This window comes from Carlito syrichta, unplaced genomic scaffold, assembly GCF_000164805.1.
Source record: "Carlito syrichta isolate Samal-C Ts95f unplaced genomic scaffold, Tarsius_syrichta-2.0.1 Scaffold302384, whole genome shotgun sequence".
Lineage (NCBI taxonomy): Eukaryota > Metazoa > Chordata > Mammalia > Primates > Tarsiidae > Carlito > Carlito syrichta.
In genome coordinates this window covers 105,705-125,362 of record NW_007246480.1, presented here as the reverse complement: position 1 = coordinate 125,362, position 19,658 = coordinate 105,705, and the positions used below count along the sequence as shown (strand labels likewise).

Below are 19,658 nucleotides of genomic sequence, written 5' to 3'. Positions count from 1 at the left end.
CTGGTCTCGAAACTGCAGGCTCAGGCAATCCACTCATCTCGGTCTCCCAAAGTGCCGATTACAGGTTGAGCCACTGAGCACGGCTTAAAAAAATTTCCATAGCAAACTTAAAGAAAGTGATTATACTCAAGATTTGTCCTAGTTCTATATAAATTGATTTTCTTTTTTATAGGCAAAAAATAAAAAATAAATAACTTCAAGAAGTCCTTCAAAATAACAAAATAAAACAGCTAACGTTGTTCTCCCCAAACTTCATTTTCTACCTCCAGGTTTTATACATTTATTATTAAAAGTTTTACATTTTTATTTAACTTCTTCCTTCTAAACTGCTGTTTAGGTCTATCATTTTCAACCATAAAGAACTACATATGTTTCTTGGAACTCAAATACTTTTACCTGTGATTGCTCTGAAGTGGCTTCAGAATGTGACCCATTTGTGACACGAGTGATACTTGAAGGAGACACTTCAAATGTGATATCATCCAGGCCCGGGATAGACGACAACTGAGGAAAGCAAACTAGTGTTAGTACATGAGGACAACATCAGATGCATAAAGAAGCAATGTAAGGTTCCAAGTGTGTGTGTTTTTAATAGCTGTCTTGTGTTCTAAACCGATACAAACAGGTTCATAAAATCTCATCTTTCATTCTCCGTGTCATAAACTAAAAGCAAAATACACTCACAAATAAAATACTTTCAAAGAGTTTCTCAAAAATCTAATTCAGCTTATAACCATTCTTTTCCCAGAAATTACTTTAAAAATACAGGCAATCCTAGCGTCAGGACTGAGAGCATGGGCTTTGGAGTTCAGAATTCCTAGGATTAAGTCCTAAGACAAGCACCACTCATAAGCTGTGCAATCTTGTGTAAAGCTCCCTATGCCTCAACTTTCTCACCTATAAAGTGGAGATAAAAACAATTTACCTAACAAAGCTGTAAAAAATTTTTTTATTAAAGATATTTTGTTAAAAAAAAAAGTGCTTAGCTGGGCTCGGTGGCTCAGCCTGTAATCCCACGCCTTTGGGAGGCTGAGGTGAGTGGACTGTCTGAGCCTGTGGGTTCGAGACCCGCCTGGGCAACTTGGCGAGACCTCATCTCTACAATAAACCAAAAAATCAGCCGGGCATGGTAGTGCGAGCCTATAATTCTGGCTACTCGGAAGGCTGAGGCGGAAGGATTGCTGGAAACCAGCAGGTCGAGGCTGTGGTGGCCGGGAGCGGCCACTGCACTCCAGTCTGGGTGACAGAGGGAGATGCAAAAGTATAAGTTGGAGTGAGACTCCAACTCAAAAAAAAAAAGTGCTTTGTGGAACATTGTGCGTTTGAATTACCTGAGATATGACAAAACTCTTGCCTTTACATTTTCATGTTTAGCATAACTCATTCTTTTTCTTTCTTTCTTTCCTTAAACATTCACCACTGAATGTTATTAAAATGTGTTGTTTCTTGTACACAAAAAATGGGCATGATGTCAAGATTTCAATTGGAAATGGTTGAAATAGTTCAGCATTTCACATTAGATTTGAAAGACCCATGCAAACTTTCCTTTCTAATTGCATTCTGATATCAATGACACACATTTATCAGATGTTTGGCTAACTTTGGGAATTAACTGTACAATCACAAAAATAACTAAGGTTAACTTGTCCATATGGTAACAAGGTTACCTTGGCCTCTTATTCCACAAGGATTCCCTAGACATTAAAAAAAGACACATACTTCTAGTAAACAATAGTGAAAAAACCAAAGATAATAAGATCTCATGCAGCAATACTCGTTGAGAACTGCTGAATGACGACAGCACTGTGGTTGTGGCCGAACTAATTTCAAATGGGTATGGCTGCTAGGACAGCATCTAGAACATGTTCAAAGTTAGGGCTCTTACATTTCCAAGCTAGAAAAATGTTCTATGAGAAATATAGTTGCTGAAGTCTACAGGGAGATGCAAAAAGTATAAATGAGACATTCTGGTCCTTATTCTAAAGAGGTCATTTCCCCCTCATAAATATTAATATTCAATAATATTTTTAGATAATTTGTTATGGTAAAAGGACAAAGTCATACACACACAAAAAAGGACAAAGTCACTAGTGTCTCCATAGTTTTGTAAACAAACAAACAAAAAAATACAGGTAAAATATGTTAAAAATGAAATCAAGTTAAAACTAATGTGTCACTGTTATTTATCAAAATCTTTAAACTTCCAAATCAAAATAGTCTCCTACTTTTCTGAGTTATCTGCTGCAATTTCTGCCATCCAGACTGGTATTTTTCATTAGCATTTAAGATATTTGCAATGGAAAACAGTTGATATTGTCTCTAAATTTTGCTGTGGAGACATCTAAAGATTTCTATTATTATTACACATTATCAAATGAGAACTATTAAAATAATTGTGAAGTGAGATGAAGTGACAGCTCAGTTTGCCAACATGTTACTTATGCATACATATTATGCTTTTGTCTAAGATAATTATCCACTAGTATAATGAAAGAAATTTCAAACTTATGAGGTTGAGACAACTGAATAAATGCTTTATAATGAATACCACTTCCCTTGCAATTGTAACACTTTAAAAAAAAATGCAACACTGTGCCACTTCATAGATTCAGGAGTTATACTGAATTCATTCCCAAATGCAGTTAAAGTTAAGTATGATTGAGAAAGTTGGTATGTGTACAGGAACATTTGTACTATAAATTATTCAGAAACACAAACCTTTGCATCTAAAATATTGAGAGTTGTTTCAATTTGTTGGATACGAAGAGAAAGGTCTGCCAATTTCTGGAAAAGAAAAATTAGAGACAGAAGAATAAAATGTTTGATTAAAATAAAGTGTTAACAATAACAACTAAGGGCATATATGAAAAGGCTAGAGCCCGTGGTGCAAATATTTGTTTTTTTTTTTTTTTTAAAGATGTGGGGTACAATTCAGGATTAGGTATACAAGTGGTAAATATTTGTTATTTATTTATTTATTTTTGAGTTGGAGTCTCACTCTGTCGCCCAGACTGGAGTGCAGGGGCCGCTCCTGGCCACCGCGGCCTCGACCTGCTGGGCTCCGGCGATCCTTCCGCCTCAGCCTTCCGAGTAGCCGGAATTACAGGCGCGTGCTACCACGCCCGGTTGATTTTTTGATTTACTGTAGAGATGAGGTCTCGCTGCCCAGGCGGGTCTCGAACCCGCGGGCTCAGGCAATCCACTCACCTCAGCCTCCCAAAGGCGCAGGATTACAGGCTGAGCTACTAAGCCCAGCTATTCTTTGTTATTTTTAATCTTATTTACATGAGTAGAAAAGGGAACTCAAGTACTTTATCATGTTTAATTGAATGCTTCACAGTTATTTTATAAAATTACATTTACTGATAGAAAGTTCCATTTTAAGCTTTAGCAAACTCATTGTCAGAGCAGGGAACAATCACTGGCCCAGAATATAAACTCAGCCCAGGACAGTCTTTTTTTCACTGCTGAGCCTCTAGTGCCCAGAACAGAACCTGACACTTAACAGTTATTTAATAATTATGTGTTGATGAATGAAGGAATTCTTCATAGAAAACAAGAGAAATAATAAAAATTAGCCAAAGCCAGCCTATAGCAGGGGCTGCATTTATAAATTACTTAACTGCATAAGCATATACAATTCATCTCAAATTCAAACTCTTTGTGTTTGCAAAAAAAAAGGGGATGCAGCTGGAAGATGAGGAATTAATTTTGGAGAGAACTGAAACAAAAGAGGAAAATCACAGTACTAAAAAAAATTAAACAGCAACCTGCCATCAAAATGCAAAATAAACCAGATTGAAGAGTTTATAATGCTTGTTATTCTGTACATTAAATTATCCATATACTTGTATATATACACATCCATAAAACTAAAAGTAATATCATAAAATATGACGGGCAAGAACATTTCTTTAAAACCTCCTAACCCTAAACATTATTACATTGGGTCACACAGTCCAAGAGCAGTTGGTCAGATTACTAGTTGACAGATATTTTGAAGATACTGACAAATAAGCAGAACTTTAACACCCTGATAAATGGTCTTTTTGTCCACAATTAGAGGCAGCAAAAAATTGAGAGTAGCCACAAAGTAGTTAGTGCATCTTTACAAGCCATTTATTTTTAAGATGAGCATCTTAGTATCTACAAAGGTAAAATGTAGAAATAATGGGTTCGAAACTAAGTTTAACCTTGACTTCTAGAATTTGTTCACACAAAGCTTTTACGTAAATGTAAGTAAAGGCATTATAAACTGCATCATGGATGACTCCCTCTACAAATTATAAGTGTATTCCTGAAAAGCGCAGACATTTAATTTTGGCAATTTTATCAGTCTAATTTTCTTTAGTGTTTCTTCGCTAGTTCACTAGAGAAGAAACTCTAAAGAAAATTAATTTGTCAAATAAATAAAAATTTACAACTTATTTAAAAATGAATATATTGATTTGATTAAAGGGGACCCAAAAAATCCCCCCCAAAAATTGAATTAAAAATTGAATTTTTTTTTCCCAGGTGGGCATGGTGGCTCATGCATGTAATCCCAACACTTTGGGAAGCAGAGGCGAGAGGATTGCTTGAGTCCAGCAGTTTAAGACTACATGGGCAACAAAGCAAGACCCATCTCTATAAAAATTTTTTTTAAAAAGTTGGGCATGGTAGCATGTGCCTGTAGTCCTACCTACTTGGGAGGCTGACACAGGAGCATCACTTGAGCCCAGAAGTTTGAGGCTGCAGTGAGCTGTAATTATGCCACTGTACTCCAGTCTAGGCAACACAGTGAGATCCTTACTGAAACAAAACAAAGCAAAAACCTGATGTCAATCCCTCCAACTCCAGAGGAAACACTCTTCATCAGATTTTGGAGTAAATTTTACATTGTTAAAACATGATGGTAAATTCTTAAGTGTTGTGTAGACAGAATTTTTGTTATCCAAAGCTGACAAATAATCAATTTGTTTCTAAGCTGCTACTGTACTATATATTGGGAATCAAATTTTTCTGAAATTATTTTAAAAAACTGTTGTCCCTTTTTTCCTTTATTTTGCGAATTTTTATTAAAGATTTCAGGGTAATGAGACCATGGGTTCAATTTGGCGAGACCTCATCTCTACGATAAATCAAAAAATTAGTAGGGTATGGTGGCATGTACCTGTAGTTGGAGCTAGTTGGAAAGCTGAGGCAGAAGGATCGCCTGAGCCCAGCAGGTCGAGGCTGCAATGGCTGTAAGTGTGCCACTGTACTCCAGCCTGGGCGACAGAGTGAGACTCCGACTCAAAAAAAAAAAAAAAAAGTTTCAGGGTTAGATCATAAAGCGAACTTCTCATTATGCAGGCGCACAATGATTCACAGAGCATGGGCTGGGAATTGAAATACAGATCTTAGTAAATAAAGGACTAAGGATGAAAATGTTTATAAAACTACTCGTTAATAAAGACAAAAGAGGTTGGAGAAAAACATTTATACCTTCTAGAGCAGTAATTCTCAATTTTGGAAACAGATTAGTCTGGTGGATGGCATTATTTTGCTTTGTCATTATTTTACCTACTCTCATCTACCATAATAAAAACATAACCAAAATGAAACAAACTGTTTTTTAATAAAAGATTACATGAATGACTTATTCATATGACACAAAAGACACTCATCTAAATATCAGCATATTTTAATTTATAATGATCTAGCTGAATATTCTTGATAGTTTAAGAATAATTTTTCCAAATTTAAAATAATTGAAGAAGGCTGGGCTCGGTGGCTCAGCCTGTAATTCCGCGCTTTGGGAGGCTGAGGTGAGTACACTGCCTGAGTCCACGGGTTCGAGACCTGCCTGGGCAACTTGGCAAGACCTCATCTCTACAATAAATCAAAAAATTAGCCGAGTGTGGTAGCGCGCGCCTGTAGTTCCAGCTCCTTGGAAGACTGAGGCGGAAGGATCGCCGGAGCCCAGCAGGTCGAGGCTGCGGTGGCTGGGAGCGGCCACTGCACTCCAGTCTGGGTAACAGAGTGAGACTCCAACTCAAAAAAACCCAAAAACCAAAAACCAAATAAAATAATTGAAGAGATTGGCATCTCAAGTGGAAATTTTGTTGCTTACTACTGCTATTACCACCTATGTTGTAACCAGATTGATGAATGTAAAAACAAAATTAGAAAGACATTTGGTCTTTATATGTATTAAAATTTTTTAAATAGTCTAGTTATTAATTTACAAATTCATTTGAGGGATGTGAGTATGTTAAGAAATGATTTTCAAAAGTTATATGTAATATTGGGGAACATTTTATTATTTTCAGATAATATATTTAATATTTTAGACTCTCAAAAGCCAGCTCTAGAGAAGATGGATAATACCTTTATTTAATTAATTAATTTATTTATTTGAGTTGGAGTCTCACTCTGTTGTTGCCCAGGCATGCTCACGGTCACTTCAACCTCGACTTGCTGGGCTCAGATGATCCTTCTGCCTCAGCCTTCCAAGTAGCTGGAACCACAAGCATGTGCCACCATGCCCAGCTAAATTTTCTGATTCATTGTAGAGATGAGGTCTCACCAAGTTGCCCTGGCTGGTCCTCGAACCCGTGGATTCAGGCAATCCTCTCACCTCAGCCTCCCAAAGTGCTGGGATTATAGGCATGAGCCACCACGCCCAGCTGGATAATGCCTTTATAGATAACAAAATAACAACACAATTTATCACAACAAAGATCTTCCCAAGTCAAGAGAAAAAGTCTTATATTTTTTTGTTTTGTTTTGTTTTTGCAGCAGGGTATTGCTCTTTTGACCAGGATGGAGTACAGTGGTGCAATCATAGCACACTCCAGCCTCGAACACCTGGACTCGAAGAGATCCTCCTGCTTCAGACTCTCAAGTAGCTAGCATTACAGGCACATGTCCCCACTTCTGGCTGATTTTTTATTTCATTTTGCTTTTTGTAGAGACTGGGTCTCAGTTTCTTGCCCGATAGTCTTCAACTCCTGGCCTTAAATGATCCTCCAGCCTCAACCTCTCAAAGTGCTGTGATTATAGGTGTGAGCCACTGCACTCGGCTAAAATCTTTGGATGATAATGGTCTATCTTTATTTTTATCTACTTCTAACTTAAATTTGGTATTTTTAAAAAAATGTAGCAAAGAAAAAAATCACAGTAGTATTAGGATGAATGACTGTCACCCACAGAAATCAAAGATTTTTTATTACATTATAATTGTTGAAGATTTACCATACTTCAAAATCATGGTTATTAGACATGCCAACAGATTACATAATTTAATGCTTTAATAAAAAACCTACCACTATGTCACAATTTTGAATTTTTACAAGTATATACCTGGTTTCTTTTATTATCTTATGCATTCTATCTTATCCATTTGAAAACATTAATTTGGTTTCATCACACTGCAGAAGGCCCATGGCACAATTAAGAATGAACCTCTGCTTTTCAAGGATAATTCAGCCTATTAAATGATTTTGAGTCTGTTCCAATGTAACTATTGCTATAACATACATAAATATACACTTTTTATAATCGCTGTCACTTGAGAAAGTATACCTGGCTTAATTTATGGGCTGGTGAAGTTCATTTCTGAGATATTTATGTCTGCAGCAGTTTTCTTCTACAATCCCCAAGCCATTAGAAAGCAGTTTTCCAACCTTGGCTCTACTGACATTTGGGGATGAAACATTTTTGTTGTGTGGACTGTCCTGTGCAGGATGTGTATAGCAGGATGTGTAGGAGAATCTCTGGTCCCTATCACTAAATGCCAGGAGCACTCCTGAGTGCTCTAGACATTGCCAATGTCTCCTGGTTGAGAACCACTATTCAAAAATATGGATTATTTACTACAAGAAAAGGACTGGCAGTAGTGGGAATCTGCCTGGGGAAGGGGGGCACACCTCATCAATAAGGGTACCTGCATAGTGAACATTTGTATACCTAACCCTGAATTATATCCCACATCTTTAAAATAAAAAGGGGAAAAAATAAATTAAATTTAAAAATGGATTACTATGAATGTAAGCTAAAATGACCAATAACAACGGTCCTTACCTCTGAAATTTAAAAAAGAAAAGGAGAGGCAGCAATCTTTCCCATCTATTTAACAATCCTCTTACCTTTAGGAGGATTTAAAGCAAATTTGAAATGCTTTGGTTTGGGATAACAGCCAAATTTACAGGGTACTTGATATTTGTCAGATAAGCTGAATACTTGATTTATCACCCCCCTGTTTCTGAGACAGTATATTTTATTAAAATGAGAAAATATTTTAAAAATGGAGTTAGTAGATGAACATAATAACAAAAATAAAACCCTGATTTTTCATGGTTGCACAGCAGGAGGTGAGCAGTTGGGTCAGATCAGCAGCAGAATTAGATTCTCATAGGAGGGCGAACCCTATTGTGAACTGCGCATGCGTGGGATCTAGGTTGCGTGCTCCTAGATCAGGAATCTAATGCCTGATGATCTGGTGGAGCGGAGGAGGTGATGCTAGCACTGGGGAGTGGCTGCAAATACAAATTAACGTTAAGCAGTGAGGCCTGACTGCACACTCCCCTCCCCTAATCGTCGGTGGAAAAATTGTCTTGTACACAACCAGTCCCTGATGCCAAAAAGGTTGGGGACTGCTGTGGTAAAGCATATCTAATTTCTTACACAGTCATTTCTCCAAAAGAGAAACAGTATCTATTAAAATGATGGATTTGTTGGCACATCACACTGTGTGGGGATATATGTCCTAGAAGCCAGAAAAGGTAGCAATCAATGGTTTTATTAAGATGCATCTGACACTTAAGCCCAGCAGTTGTGTAAGATTTTAAGCAAAACCTTATCTCATTAAAGATTAAGTTCAAGGGCAGGCTTAAAAACTGAATGTAGAAGCACTGAAAAAAAAAAAGAAGATACTCACTGCAACATTTTTTAGGTTATATGAGAATTCTCAGCACTTTGCCTGTACTTAAAGATTTTAGAAAAAAATGAACACTTAAGGATATTACAAGTTATTCAGAAATCCAACACTATAGGCATGTAACAAATCTGAGTAAAAAATAGCACATCTGACACTCCTCTTTAAAGTACCTTTGACTTTAAGACTCACCGTAAGGTGAAATCTCAGGTTTTGCCCGCAGCGTGTATAGATCTTAGGCTGCCCAACTCAGCCCAGCCCCTTTTACATTTGCAGCTCCAGTGCAGCACTATGACATTTTGCTGACCAGGTCAAGAATAAAATTGCTTACCAGTGATTTGTGAAGGAAGAGGCGATGGCCCTAAGTACCCCTGGAACTTTAGTCTTTTTCAACTACTTTCCTTTCTCTGTCCTTTGATCTCTTTTCCACTCTGATGTCAGTCACCAGAAGATTTACAAAGTAGCCTCGTGCAGAAAGTTTCTAAAAAGTTGAGTTCTTCACAGAATACAGTTCTATACTCTTCTTTTTATTTTTTTTATTTTAAAGGTGTGGGGTACAATTCAGGGTTTGGTATACAGATGTTCAGTATGCAGGTACCCTTGTTGATGAGGTGTACCCTCCCTCCCCCATCAGATTCCCACCACTGCCAATCCCACCCACCCCCCAATATACTCTTCTTTTTATTAGAGAACTCTAAAAACAGTAACTGATGAAGAAAAAGCCTTAGCCATTTATTTCAAATGTAATTCTGGTTTGAGTTCCACTGTGACTAAAGTTGTTAGAGTTTGGATTTGGTTCAAACCAGACTATGTGGGGTGGAGGGAGTTTTCTTTTTCCCTCCAGTTGACTTCCAGTTCGAAAAATAACAGGTGAGGTTCATTTTTCTTTTCAGGAAACATTCAGTTTGGTTTCTGGTTAAAGTTTTAAATAAATAAGGACTACAGGCCTATCCGGAATTATTAACAACTTAACCATTTCAAAACACCACAGTGACCTTAACTCAGGAGAAAATGGCACTTTATGTTTGAATCTATATATGATATCCTTGGAATTTACATTAAAAAATTTACATCAGAGCCCAGAGGCAGAGCCCCATTGGAGAAGACAAAGGAGGAAAAAATAAAAATAAATAAACAATTTACATCAAACATATATGACATACCAAAGAAGTGAGTATGAATCTAAAAACAGATTTCAAAATAGCTACAAAGAAGGTACTGCACTCACTGACTTGAAAATACAGTAAACATGCTTCTTATTCAGATAACAAGGTACAATATAAAAGAGTAGTAAGACATTATTTGTGTTTTCAACCAACAGAGCAGACCAGTCCTGCTACCTTCTATCTGTGTGAGTGTGGTAGGTAGCCAATGCAGCCACAGATACTAGGCACTGGGATATATGCTGAATGAATGAAAAAGTAAATAATTTAAATCTCTCTACATCTTAGTTTCTGTATCTGTATAAGTGGAATAACTGAACCTCTCTTGAAGGGTTGGCTGTGATGATTAAATATGCGTAAAGCACTAAGTATGATGCCTAGCACAGAGTAATCAAACAATATTATTGTCATCTCTTGAGCAAACAGTCTACAACTGACATAAATATCTGAACTGCTAAAATACAAATTGTCTATAATGAGTACAGTCAACCCTAAATTATCATACATAAAGGAGAAGGCAGAATATCAGTAAGGAGGGAAAATAGGACTTTCATCCACCCTCCACAGAAACACCAATTTGAACAGCTATTCATGCATGAAAATGCCTCAAGATCTAAGGAGATCAGGTGAAAAATTACTGCACTTGGGTGTAGCACACAAAAAAGAAGAAAAAAACACAAAGGGTAGGAAGGACAATTTTATATTACTCATGTCGCCCCTCTTCCAACCCCAGGCAGCACAGTACGGAGAGACACACCTTCCACGTGGGGGAAAGGACATGGAAGTGAGCACAGGACTTTAGCTTGGACCCCAGCCCACTCCAGTAAGACTAGGCGAGCCCCCTTGTTCCAGACTCCAGGTTGATACCTGCGGACCGAGTCTCCCAGTCTGCCTGTGTGCCAGGTTGGATCACACAATCCTGGGCTCCAGGCCTGTTCCAATGCCATGCTGACTCCCATGGCCGCAGGATCCAGACCACCCTAAGACTCAGGATGGCCCTAGCACCAGACAAGCCTCCAGAGACTCAGTCTCCAGGCCTGTACCAGGGCTAAGCTGGCCCCAGTGGTCCTAGGCTCTGGACCGTCCCTAGCACCTATGGTCCCATCCTTCAATCTGGCTCTGCGGCCCCACACTCCTGCAGACCCAGGATTCAGGCCTGTCCCAGTAGACTGACTCCACTGCTGGGCTGGCCCCCACAGACGCAGGTTCCAGGTCAACCCCACAGCCCCAGAATCCAGGCCAACACACAAACATCTAGTTTCCAACTGGCCCTTGAGCACCTAGGCTCCAGGCCAGCCCACAGGGCTCAAGGCACCAAACCAGCACCCACAATCCCAGGCTCTAGACTGACCCCTGGGCAGATGTAGACCCAGGCTCCACACCTGATCCAGTATCAGACTGCTCCCAGGCTCCAGACAAATTCCTGTTCCAGTGGAATCAGGGTCCAGGCATATTCCAGCAGATCCAGGGTCCAGGCCCACCCCAGTAGATGCTGGTACCAGGCTGGCCCTCATGAACTGAGACTTCAGGACCACTCCTGCAGACACAGTCTCCAGGCCAGTCATGGTGGAACCAGGACCCAGGCCCACCCCCTGGACTCAGTTCCAGGTCTGTCTCAGAGGGCCCAGGCATCAGGCCCATCTTAGTACCTGGCCAGATCCTGCAGACTGAGGCTGAAAAGCCAGTGACAGGTCAGCCCCTGTCGACTCAGGCTTCAGGCTGGACCCCAAGGATACAGGATCCAAACCAATCCTTACAGAACCAGGCTTACTCCCCGGAGCCAATCAACAGGTTCAGCCCAGTGAATCCAGGCTTCAGGCACAATCCTACAAACCCAGGCACCAGGCAAGCCTGCCCTAGGACTTCAGTGGCAAGTCCGCTATGAACCTTGCCAGGTGGCCTGCCAAGAACCTCTGGGTGGGTTTACTGGTAAAGGGCCTTCCCAATCAAAACCAATGTGCAAAGACTGGAATAAGTCCCCACTTTCATATGCACACAAACCAACCCAGGGCCACAAAGATCAAGAACTATCAGGAGCCCATGTCACTGCCAAAGAAACAAAATAAAGCACCAGTAACGGATTCTGCCTGAAAAAACTGCCAAAATAATTATTTTAAGGAAGCTCAGAGGACTTGAAGAAAATTCACAGAAAAAAATTCAATAAAATCAGGAAAACAAATGACCAAAATGAAAGATTTAACAGAAAGATTGAAGTTTTTTAAAAAAAATCAAACAGAAATTCCAGAGCTGAAAAAAAGTACAGTCAACTACATTTTCACAGTAATAAATAATCCTAAAATTCATATTGAATCGCAAAAGACCCCAAATATCCAATGAAATCTAAAGCCCAAGAACAAAGCCAGAGGCATCACACTCTCTTATTTGCAAATCTACCTCAAAGCTATAGTTACCAAAACAGCATCGTACTGGCTTTATAATAGTGCCGGAGACCAAGAGAACAGAAGAGAGAGCCCAGAAATGAATCCATGCATCTATGGTCAACTGATTTTTGAGAAAAATCTTAAGAACACACAACTGGGAAAAGTTTCTTAATAAATGCTGTTAAGACAATATTTGACAATATTCAATGTCAAAGTTATGTTTCTAGGCTACCTTCCCTAGCCATCTTTGGATCAGGAATGTAAAACAATTTTAATATAAACGGAAACAATGTGTACTTAAGAATGCCAATCTTGGCCGGGTGTGGTGGTGCACGCCTGTAATTGCAGCTATGAAGGCTGAGGTGGAATGATCGCCTGGAGCCCAGCAGGTTGAGGCTGCGGTGGCCGTGAGTACGCCGCTGCACTCCAGCCTGGGTGACAGTGAGACACTGACTCAAAAAAAACCAAAAAAAAAAAAAAATCAAGAATGTAAATCTTTGGGACAGAAGAACAAATATCAAGTTTCAAAATAAAACAATGTTTCAACTGCAAAGTTCTGGATCTCCTTTTGTTCTTTTTAATCATAAACCTGCGTGAACTACTACAGAGACCTCTAGGACATGAATTCGGCAGAGGAGGGGTGCAGGATTGACTGCGACAGAATCAAAAAGAATGTAAGGTGTGTTACCACAAGGGACAAGCGTGTTCTCCCAAGTGACAAGAGGTCATGGTCCAAGAATAAGGACTCTAATTCTTGTTTCACGCCATCTGTCAAACTCGAACGCGCAAGGGGACTTCTAGGCTACGCTGGAGACCATATGTCACAGGACCCACCTCCTCACAAAGTGTAGAAAAGCGGTTGAGGAACTGTACCGTGTGCACCACAAACTGGTTTAGAAAAGCCACCGTTCTTTTCTGTTGAATAGCCGGCACCTGTGTTGGGCAAAAACAAACGTGATTCACACCGGAGGGTCGTTCGCCGTCCACGCCCTCTAACCTTTTGACCCAGCAGCGAGGCACTTTGCCGCCACACGCATCTCTGGAAGGGCTGCCAATCGTCATCGACCCGCTTTCCCCAACTGGGGGCGGGGCGTCCGAAGATGGCAGAGGGCGCAGCAAAGTTTGAGAACGGGCTCTGGAGTCACGAGTACGGATTTCGGCAGGTGGAAGCACGACACGGAAGCGCGCGCCACGTGGGGTCTGAGCGCAGGAGCCGGGGCTGGAGCGCGCCACCCGCCGGTGTGGCCCGCGGGTCCCGGGGCGCGGGCACACCCGCTCCTCAGGCAGCTCCGGGGTACCCCTCTCCCAGGTGAACCTGGGGCCCTCCCTCCCGGGGCCGGCAGAAGAGGCCGGGGCGGGGACGGGACGGGGGGCCTCGAGAGGGGGCTCTCCTGGGATCCGGGGGTCTCTCCCCCTCCTGCTACCCGGCCGCCGGAAGTTACCCACCTTGGTCAGGTCGATGCCCGACCCCATGAGAGGAAGCCCGTCCTCATCCATCTCCTCGGTGGGCGGGGGGCACCCGGGCTCACCCACAGACCCCAACCCCTCCCCGCGGGCCCCGCCCAACCCGGTAACTGCGTCCCAAGCTTCCCCCACGGCCCCGCCCACAGGGCCTTCCTGCCGGAAGAGATCGTCTCCGCTCGCCAATCGCTCGGCGGCTTCCGGTGAACCCGCCCCTCGCTCGGAATTCTGGGATTTGTAGTTTGGGGTCGTGATTGTGTGCAGGGCTGCTGTCCTAGTAGCAATTTTTTTTTTTAAAGTGGGGAAGGGAATCGGAAATTGCGTTCGTTATATAAATAGTTCCGCCATTCGTTGAACAACAATACATTAAAAAAATCCTATTAGGTGCCTGCTATTCTGTTAGGGAATGCAAAGATAGAGTCAGATTGAGGCTGCTGCACTGGAGAGGCTTATGCTCTGGAGATAAGACCTGTTTCAAAGGTCTTTAAGAAAGTGATTTACACTTAGATCATCGAAAAGGTGAAACAGTGACCAGGAGGGAGCTTGGCACCTAAATTTGACGATCTTCATTCAGATTTTGACTGTGCAGTTTGCCAGTTGTGTGACCTAGGACAAGTCACCTGACCAAAAGTTTGAACCTCTCCTATATTCCAAGCAAGATGCTCGGTACTGAAAAGATGAAGAAGAGAATAAATTTCTCTGCCTCCCAAAAATTTATAGTCTAAGAAAGACGTACAGAGTTTAGATGTGCAACATCAGAATGAATATGCGTACAGAATACTGTGAAAATTGTGAGCATGCAGTGGGCACACAAAAGCACTTGCGTCCACATTGGCATGCACGCTCACACATGCAAAGTGCTATGGTACCATAGATAAAAGGCACTTCTGTGTCCTCTGAGAAAGTCAGAGAACAATGATTTTTAGCAGCTACTTACATTAAGGAAAGTTGGACAGCTGATTAGGAGTGGACCTGTGTGCAAACACATGGGCAGGAGGGAGTATGGGATGTCAGGGAAGTGGGAAAACCCCATACATGGAGAATGGTAGGAAATGAGATGAGAGAAATAAGCAGAAAAAAATTATTAACGGCCTTTTATGCCAGATTTGATGCTATACATGTTTCTCTAAGTGTGATCTATGGGCCATCTGTAGCAACTATTTGGGAGTGGGTACTGCTTCTTAAAATGCACATTGTAGATATCGATCTCAGAGAAACTGAATCAGGATCTCTGGGGGATGAGCCTGGAGATCTGCATTTTAACCAACCCAGCTTCTGGGATTATTCTGAACCAAAAGGTTTGAAAATTACTTCTAAAGGTGCTGAGAGGCATTAAAATATTTTGAGCAGGCAGTGACATGATCCAGATTTATTAAAAGGCTAAATGGTGGAAACAGAAAAGTCAAGGGTAGTATTTGTACTTGTAGAGATGGGAGGTCAAAGTGAGGAAGGATAAAATGAGAAAAACTTTTAAATACATGTCTCTTCGTGTTTATGGCTAGTTGGATATTATTGAATATTTCAACAAACATGTATTGAGCACCTTCTATGTTCTAGGTGCTTTACCAATGCTATAACTGTAAATAAGATAAACTCTGTGACAGTTCTAGGCAACTGTACATAGGTTTGTGTGGGGCCCAGCCCCTGCAGATATTGGGGGTCCCTGGTAGGAAAGATGGCGTTGGCGATTAAACTGGAGGGATAGATATTAAAAGAAAGAAAGATGGAGGGATAGATATAAAGAGAAAGAAAGAAAGAGACTGAACTCCTGTCTAGTGCAGAAGCCGATTCTATAGGATAGATATTAAAAGGAGGAAAGAATGAGACTGGACTCTGTCTAGTGCAGAAGCTGTTTAATGGGACAAACTGTAAGCCTTTTATCCCAAACTTTCATGGGGTTAAATCACAAGACTTTCACGTGAACACAAAGCTAGGTGGATGAGGGGGTGTCCCCCACCCACCAGGTGTTTCCTCAGGCATGAGGAAGGACAATCCCAATTAAATCACAAGACTTTTACATGATCACAAAGCCAGGTGAATGAGGGGCATCTCCCACCCACCAGTCGTTTCCTCAAGCATGAGAGGAAATTATCCCCAAATTATCTCACTGTTCCTCATGCTTGGTTAATGTTCCTCAAAAGCAATACAACAATTCTAACATCATAATATTCTAATCATCAATAACTTTTAAAACTTATGCATACACAACACCTAATGACTAACTTAAATCCTAATTCTTTTCTATTCTACCCTAATTCTACCTACACTATAGAAACTCTTAATTATAGCTCAAACCAGTTCCTAAAGAATGTGGCCCAGTCCAAAGTACGTGCTGGGCCCTTAGGAATGTGTCCCAGCCCAAAGTTCGTGCTGGGCCATTTCTGGTAACACTAGATAATCATCTATACTGTCTAAAGCTGAAAACAGCTCTTCATATGTATATACTAATTCTACAAATATACTTTTAAATCTTATAAAGAAGCTTGTACCGTATAGAAGGCTCCCAAATGTGACCTGAGTTTGAATGATATCTAATACCTAAGCCGAAGCCGCAGTTCATGGGAAACAGGAACAATGAGGTTCTAGAGTGAGCCATGCCTGTCACAATCACAGAGGCTTCAGCTTAGGTCAGCAGAGTTCCTTTTGGCAAAGTGTGCTGAATAGAAAAAGGAAGGAGGGAATGGGGTCAACAGCCCCCGAACCCATCCTAGTGGTCTCGGTGTCCACGGCCCTCCCTGATCCTTAACGCTCAGCAGGCCTCTGTGGCTGGCTCCCAACAGGTTTGGTTTTTTCCCATCAATAAAACCCATATGAACTGTTTTTTCCCCCATTATAATGTAAGTTTCTTGGAGCAGGGGTTATTCCTTTCTTACGTCTTCTCAAGTAGCACCAGCCACTCTGCCTTTCAACAAAACTCACTAATAATTTTAATTCACAATTTTGGAGGCTTTATTATCCAGGCATGGTGCCTGGCATTGAAGAGCCACCCTTTTACCCATTCATCCATTCAGCAACTATTCCCTACCATGTGCCAAGCACTGTTACACAAACAGAGCTACAGCAGTGAAGAAACAGACAAAAATTTCTGCCCTCATGAAGGTAAATAGATAATAAACAAGTAAGCAAACAGGTATTGCTCATAGTCTAGGTAGGGAGGCAGAAAATGAGAAAAGATTTATAGGGTGATAAAGGCAAAGCCAAACTATGCCCCAAAGAGGAGCACTTAACTCAGATTGGTGAAATTAGGAGTGAGCTTCTTGAGGAGCTGATACCTGCCCTGAGTTTTGAAGACCAAGCAAGGTGAAAAATGGAGAGAAGCGCTCCACAAAGAGGAGCAGCATGTGCAAAGGAACTGAGGTTTGTACCCCAGAAATCTACATGCTCCAGACAAGGGCACCCCGCCCCTGGCTTATACACCATCTTTCATAGGAATGCACTTATTCTTTCAAGAGCTCTGCCTCTTCCTGGCAAGGGCCTCACCCTTTCCTCCTCCATTACAACAACCACAATGTGTCTTAAGACAATCACAGTTAGTCCAGGACTTCCAGCATCCCTCATCCTTCAGACCCCCATCCACACATGACTTTTCACCTTGATCGTCATGTTTTGTTTTTGTTTTTTGAGCCTGTCGCCCAGGGTGGAGTTCAGTGGCATGATTATGGCTCACCACAGCCTCAACTTCCTGGGCTCAAGTGATTCTCCAGCCTCAGCTTCCCAAGTAACTGGGACTGCAGGTGCACACTACCATGCCCAGCTAATTTTTAAATTTTTTTATATTCTCATTCTATAAGATGAGAATTTGCTGTATTACCCAGGCTGTTCTTGAACTCCTGGGCTCAAGCAATCCTCTTGCCTTGGCCTCCCAAAATGCTGGGATTACAGGCACGAGCCACTGCACCTGGCCCCTACATCCTTTCTTATTCTCTTTTTTTTTTTTTGAGTTGGAGTCTCACTCTGTCACCCAGACTGGAGTGCAGTGGCCACTCCCGGCCACTGCAACCTCGACCTGCTGGGCTCCGGCAATTTTTCCGCCTCAGCCTTCCGAGTACTACAGGTGCGCACTACCACGCCCGGATAATTTTTTGATTTATTATATAGATGAGGTCTCGCTGCCCAGGTGGGTCTCGAACCCGTGGGCTCAGGCAATCCACTCACCTCAGCCTCCCAAAGCACGGGATTACAGGCTGAGCCACCGAGCCCGGCTCTTTCTTATTCTTTTCTTTCTTTTTTTTTTTGAGTTGGAGTCTTACTCCATCACCCAGGCTGGAGTGCAGTGGCATGCTCATGGCCACCCTGGTGTTGACCTGCTGAACTCAGGCGATCCTTCCACCTCAGCCTTCCAAGTAGCCAGACCTACAGGTGTACACTGCCACGCCCAGCTAATTTTTTGATTTATTGTAGAGATGAGGTCTCGACAAGTTGTCCGGTCTGTTCTCGGATCTGTGGCTCAGGCAATCCCCTCACCTCAGCCTCCCAAAGTGCTGGGATTACAGGCTTCAGCCATCACACCCAGCCTTATTCCTTTCTTATAACCTGTTATTCATCACAGTCACTCCATAAAGCAGCCCCTCCCTTCTTTTTTACACTTACCTGGTAAATCCAATGTTCTGCTTTTTCCACAACTGCTCCCAAGAGAATATAATCCATGTTGGTTGACCTCAACTAGACCCCTTTTCACCTTGCGCATGCTCCTACCACCACATCTACTTCTTATCCACATCTAAGTCCTTGACTGAAGGCCTTCCTTCGGGTTCTATGGATATATTGTCCTTACTCCTATCTAATGCCAATTCCTCTACGTGTGTATTAGGTACCATTCATGCTCACCTACTCAAGAACATCACTCCAATGACTCACTCTCTCTTGCATCGAGTTTCCCTTTTTATTATATCATTCCCAACAAAATACAGATATGCAATTAATCCACCTACGTTTTTTTTAAACTGGAGTCTCACTCCGTCACCCAGGCTGGAGTGCAATGGCACACTCACGACCACCCCAGTGTCGACCTACTGGGCTCTACCGATCCTTCCGCCTCAGCCTTCCAAGTAGCTGGAACTACGGTCTCATGCTACCACACTCAACTAATTTTTGATTTATTGTAGAGATGAGGTCTTGCCAAGTTGCCTGGGCTGGTTTCGAACCTGCAGGCTCAAGCAATCCACTCACCCCGGCCTCCCAAAGTGCTGGGATTATAGGCTGAGCCACTAGCGGTCATGGAAGTGAGGAGGAACCAGCAAGGAAACTGAGAAGAAATATATTATATTTCTTCAGTTGTACTTAATCCACCTACTTTAATTTAATGTATCTCTAGGCCAGGTATGGTGGTTCATGCCTGTAATCCTAGCACTTTGGGAGGCCAAAGGGGTTGGATGCTTGAGGCCAGGAATTCAAGACTAGCCTGGGTAACATAGTAAGACCACCTCTCTGTTTAAATAAACAAAGAGATAAGTAAACAAACAAATCTCTTGAATCTACTCCCTCCATTTTAAAGCAAAATTCCTCAAAAGATTGCCCATCCTCATTTTCTGCCCCTTCTCACATTCTCTCCTGAACTTAGTCTAATCAGCTTCATTATTTTCTATAAAATCTGGTGATTTCAAGGCCACCAGTACTTCCATGCTGCTAAATCCAATGGTCAATTCTTCTTATCCAGCTGGACCTATGAGCAACATTCAACATAGTCATTCACTTCCTGTTTGGGACTTTCAGGAAGGCTGATCTTTTTTGGTTTCCTCTATCACGTTGGCATTT

The 19,658-nt window shown here is 41.7% G+C and overlaps 1 protein-coding gene across 4 annotated transcripts in view; it reads right to left on the bottom strand.

Moving 5' to 3' along the window:
- WASHC3 (WASH complex subunit 3) overlaps positions 1–14,026 on the bottom strand; it is a 51,229-nt gene extending 37,203 nt beyond the window's left edge. For 3 of the 4 annotated variants that reach the window (XM_008056498.1, XM_008056499.1, XM_008056501.1), the window contains exons 1-4: positions 13,890–14,026; positions 13,278–13,376; positions 2,719–2,784; positions 397–504 (exon numbers count right to left, since the gene is read on the bottom strand). In XM_008056498.1, coding sequence (XP_008054689.1) covers positions 397–504; positions 2,719–2,784; positions 13,278–13,376; positions 13,890–13,940 — 324 coding nt within the window. In that variant the 5' untranslated portion in view covers positions 13,941–14,026. The remainder of the gene's footprint in view (positions 1–396; positions 505–2,718; positions 2,785–13,277; positions 13,377–13,889) is intronic. The other variant, XM_008056500.1, reaches the window with a different exon arrangement.
- Between the last annotated feature and the right edge of the window lie 5,632 nt (positions 14,027–19,658).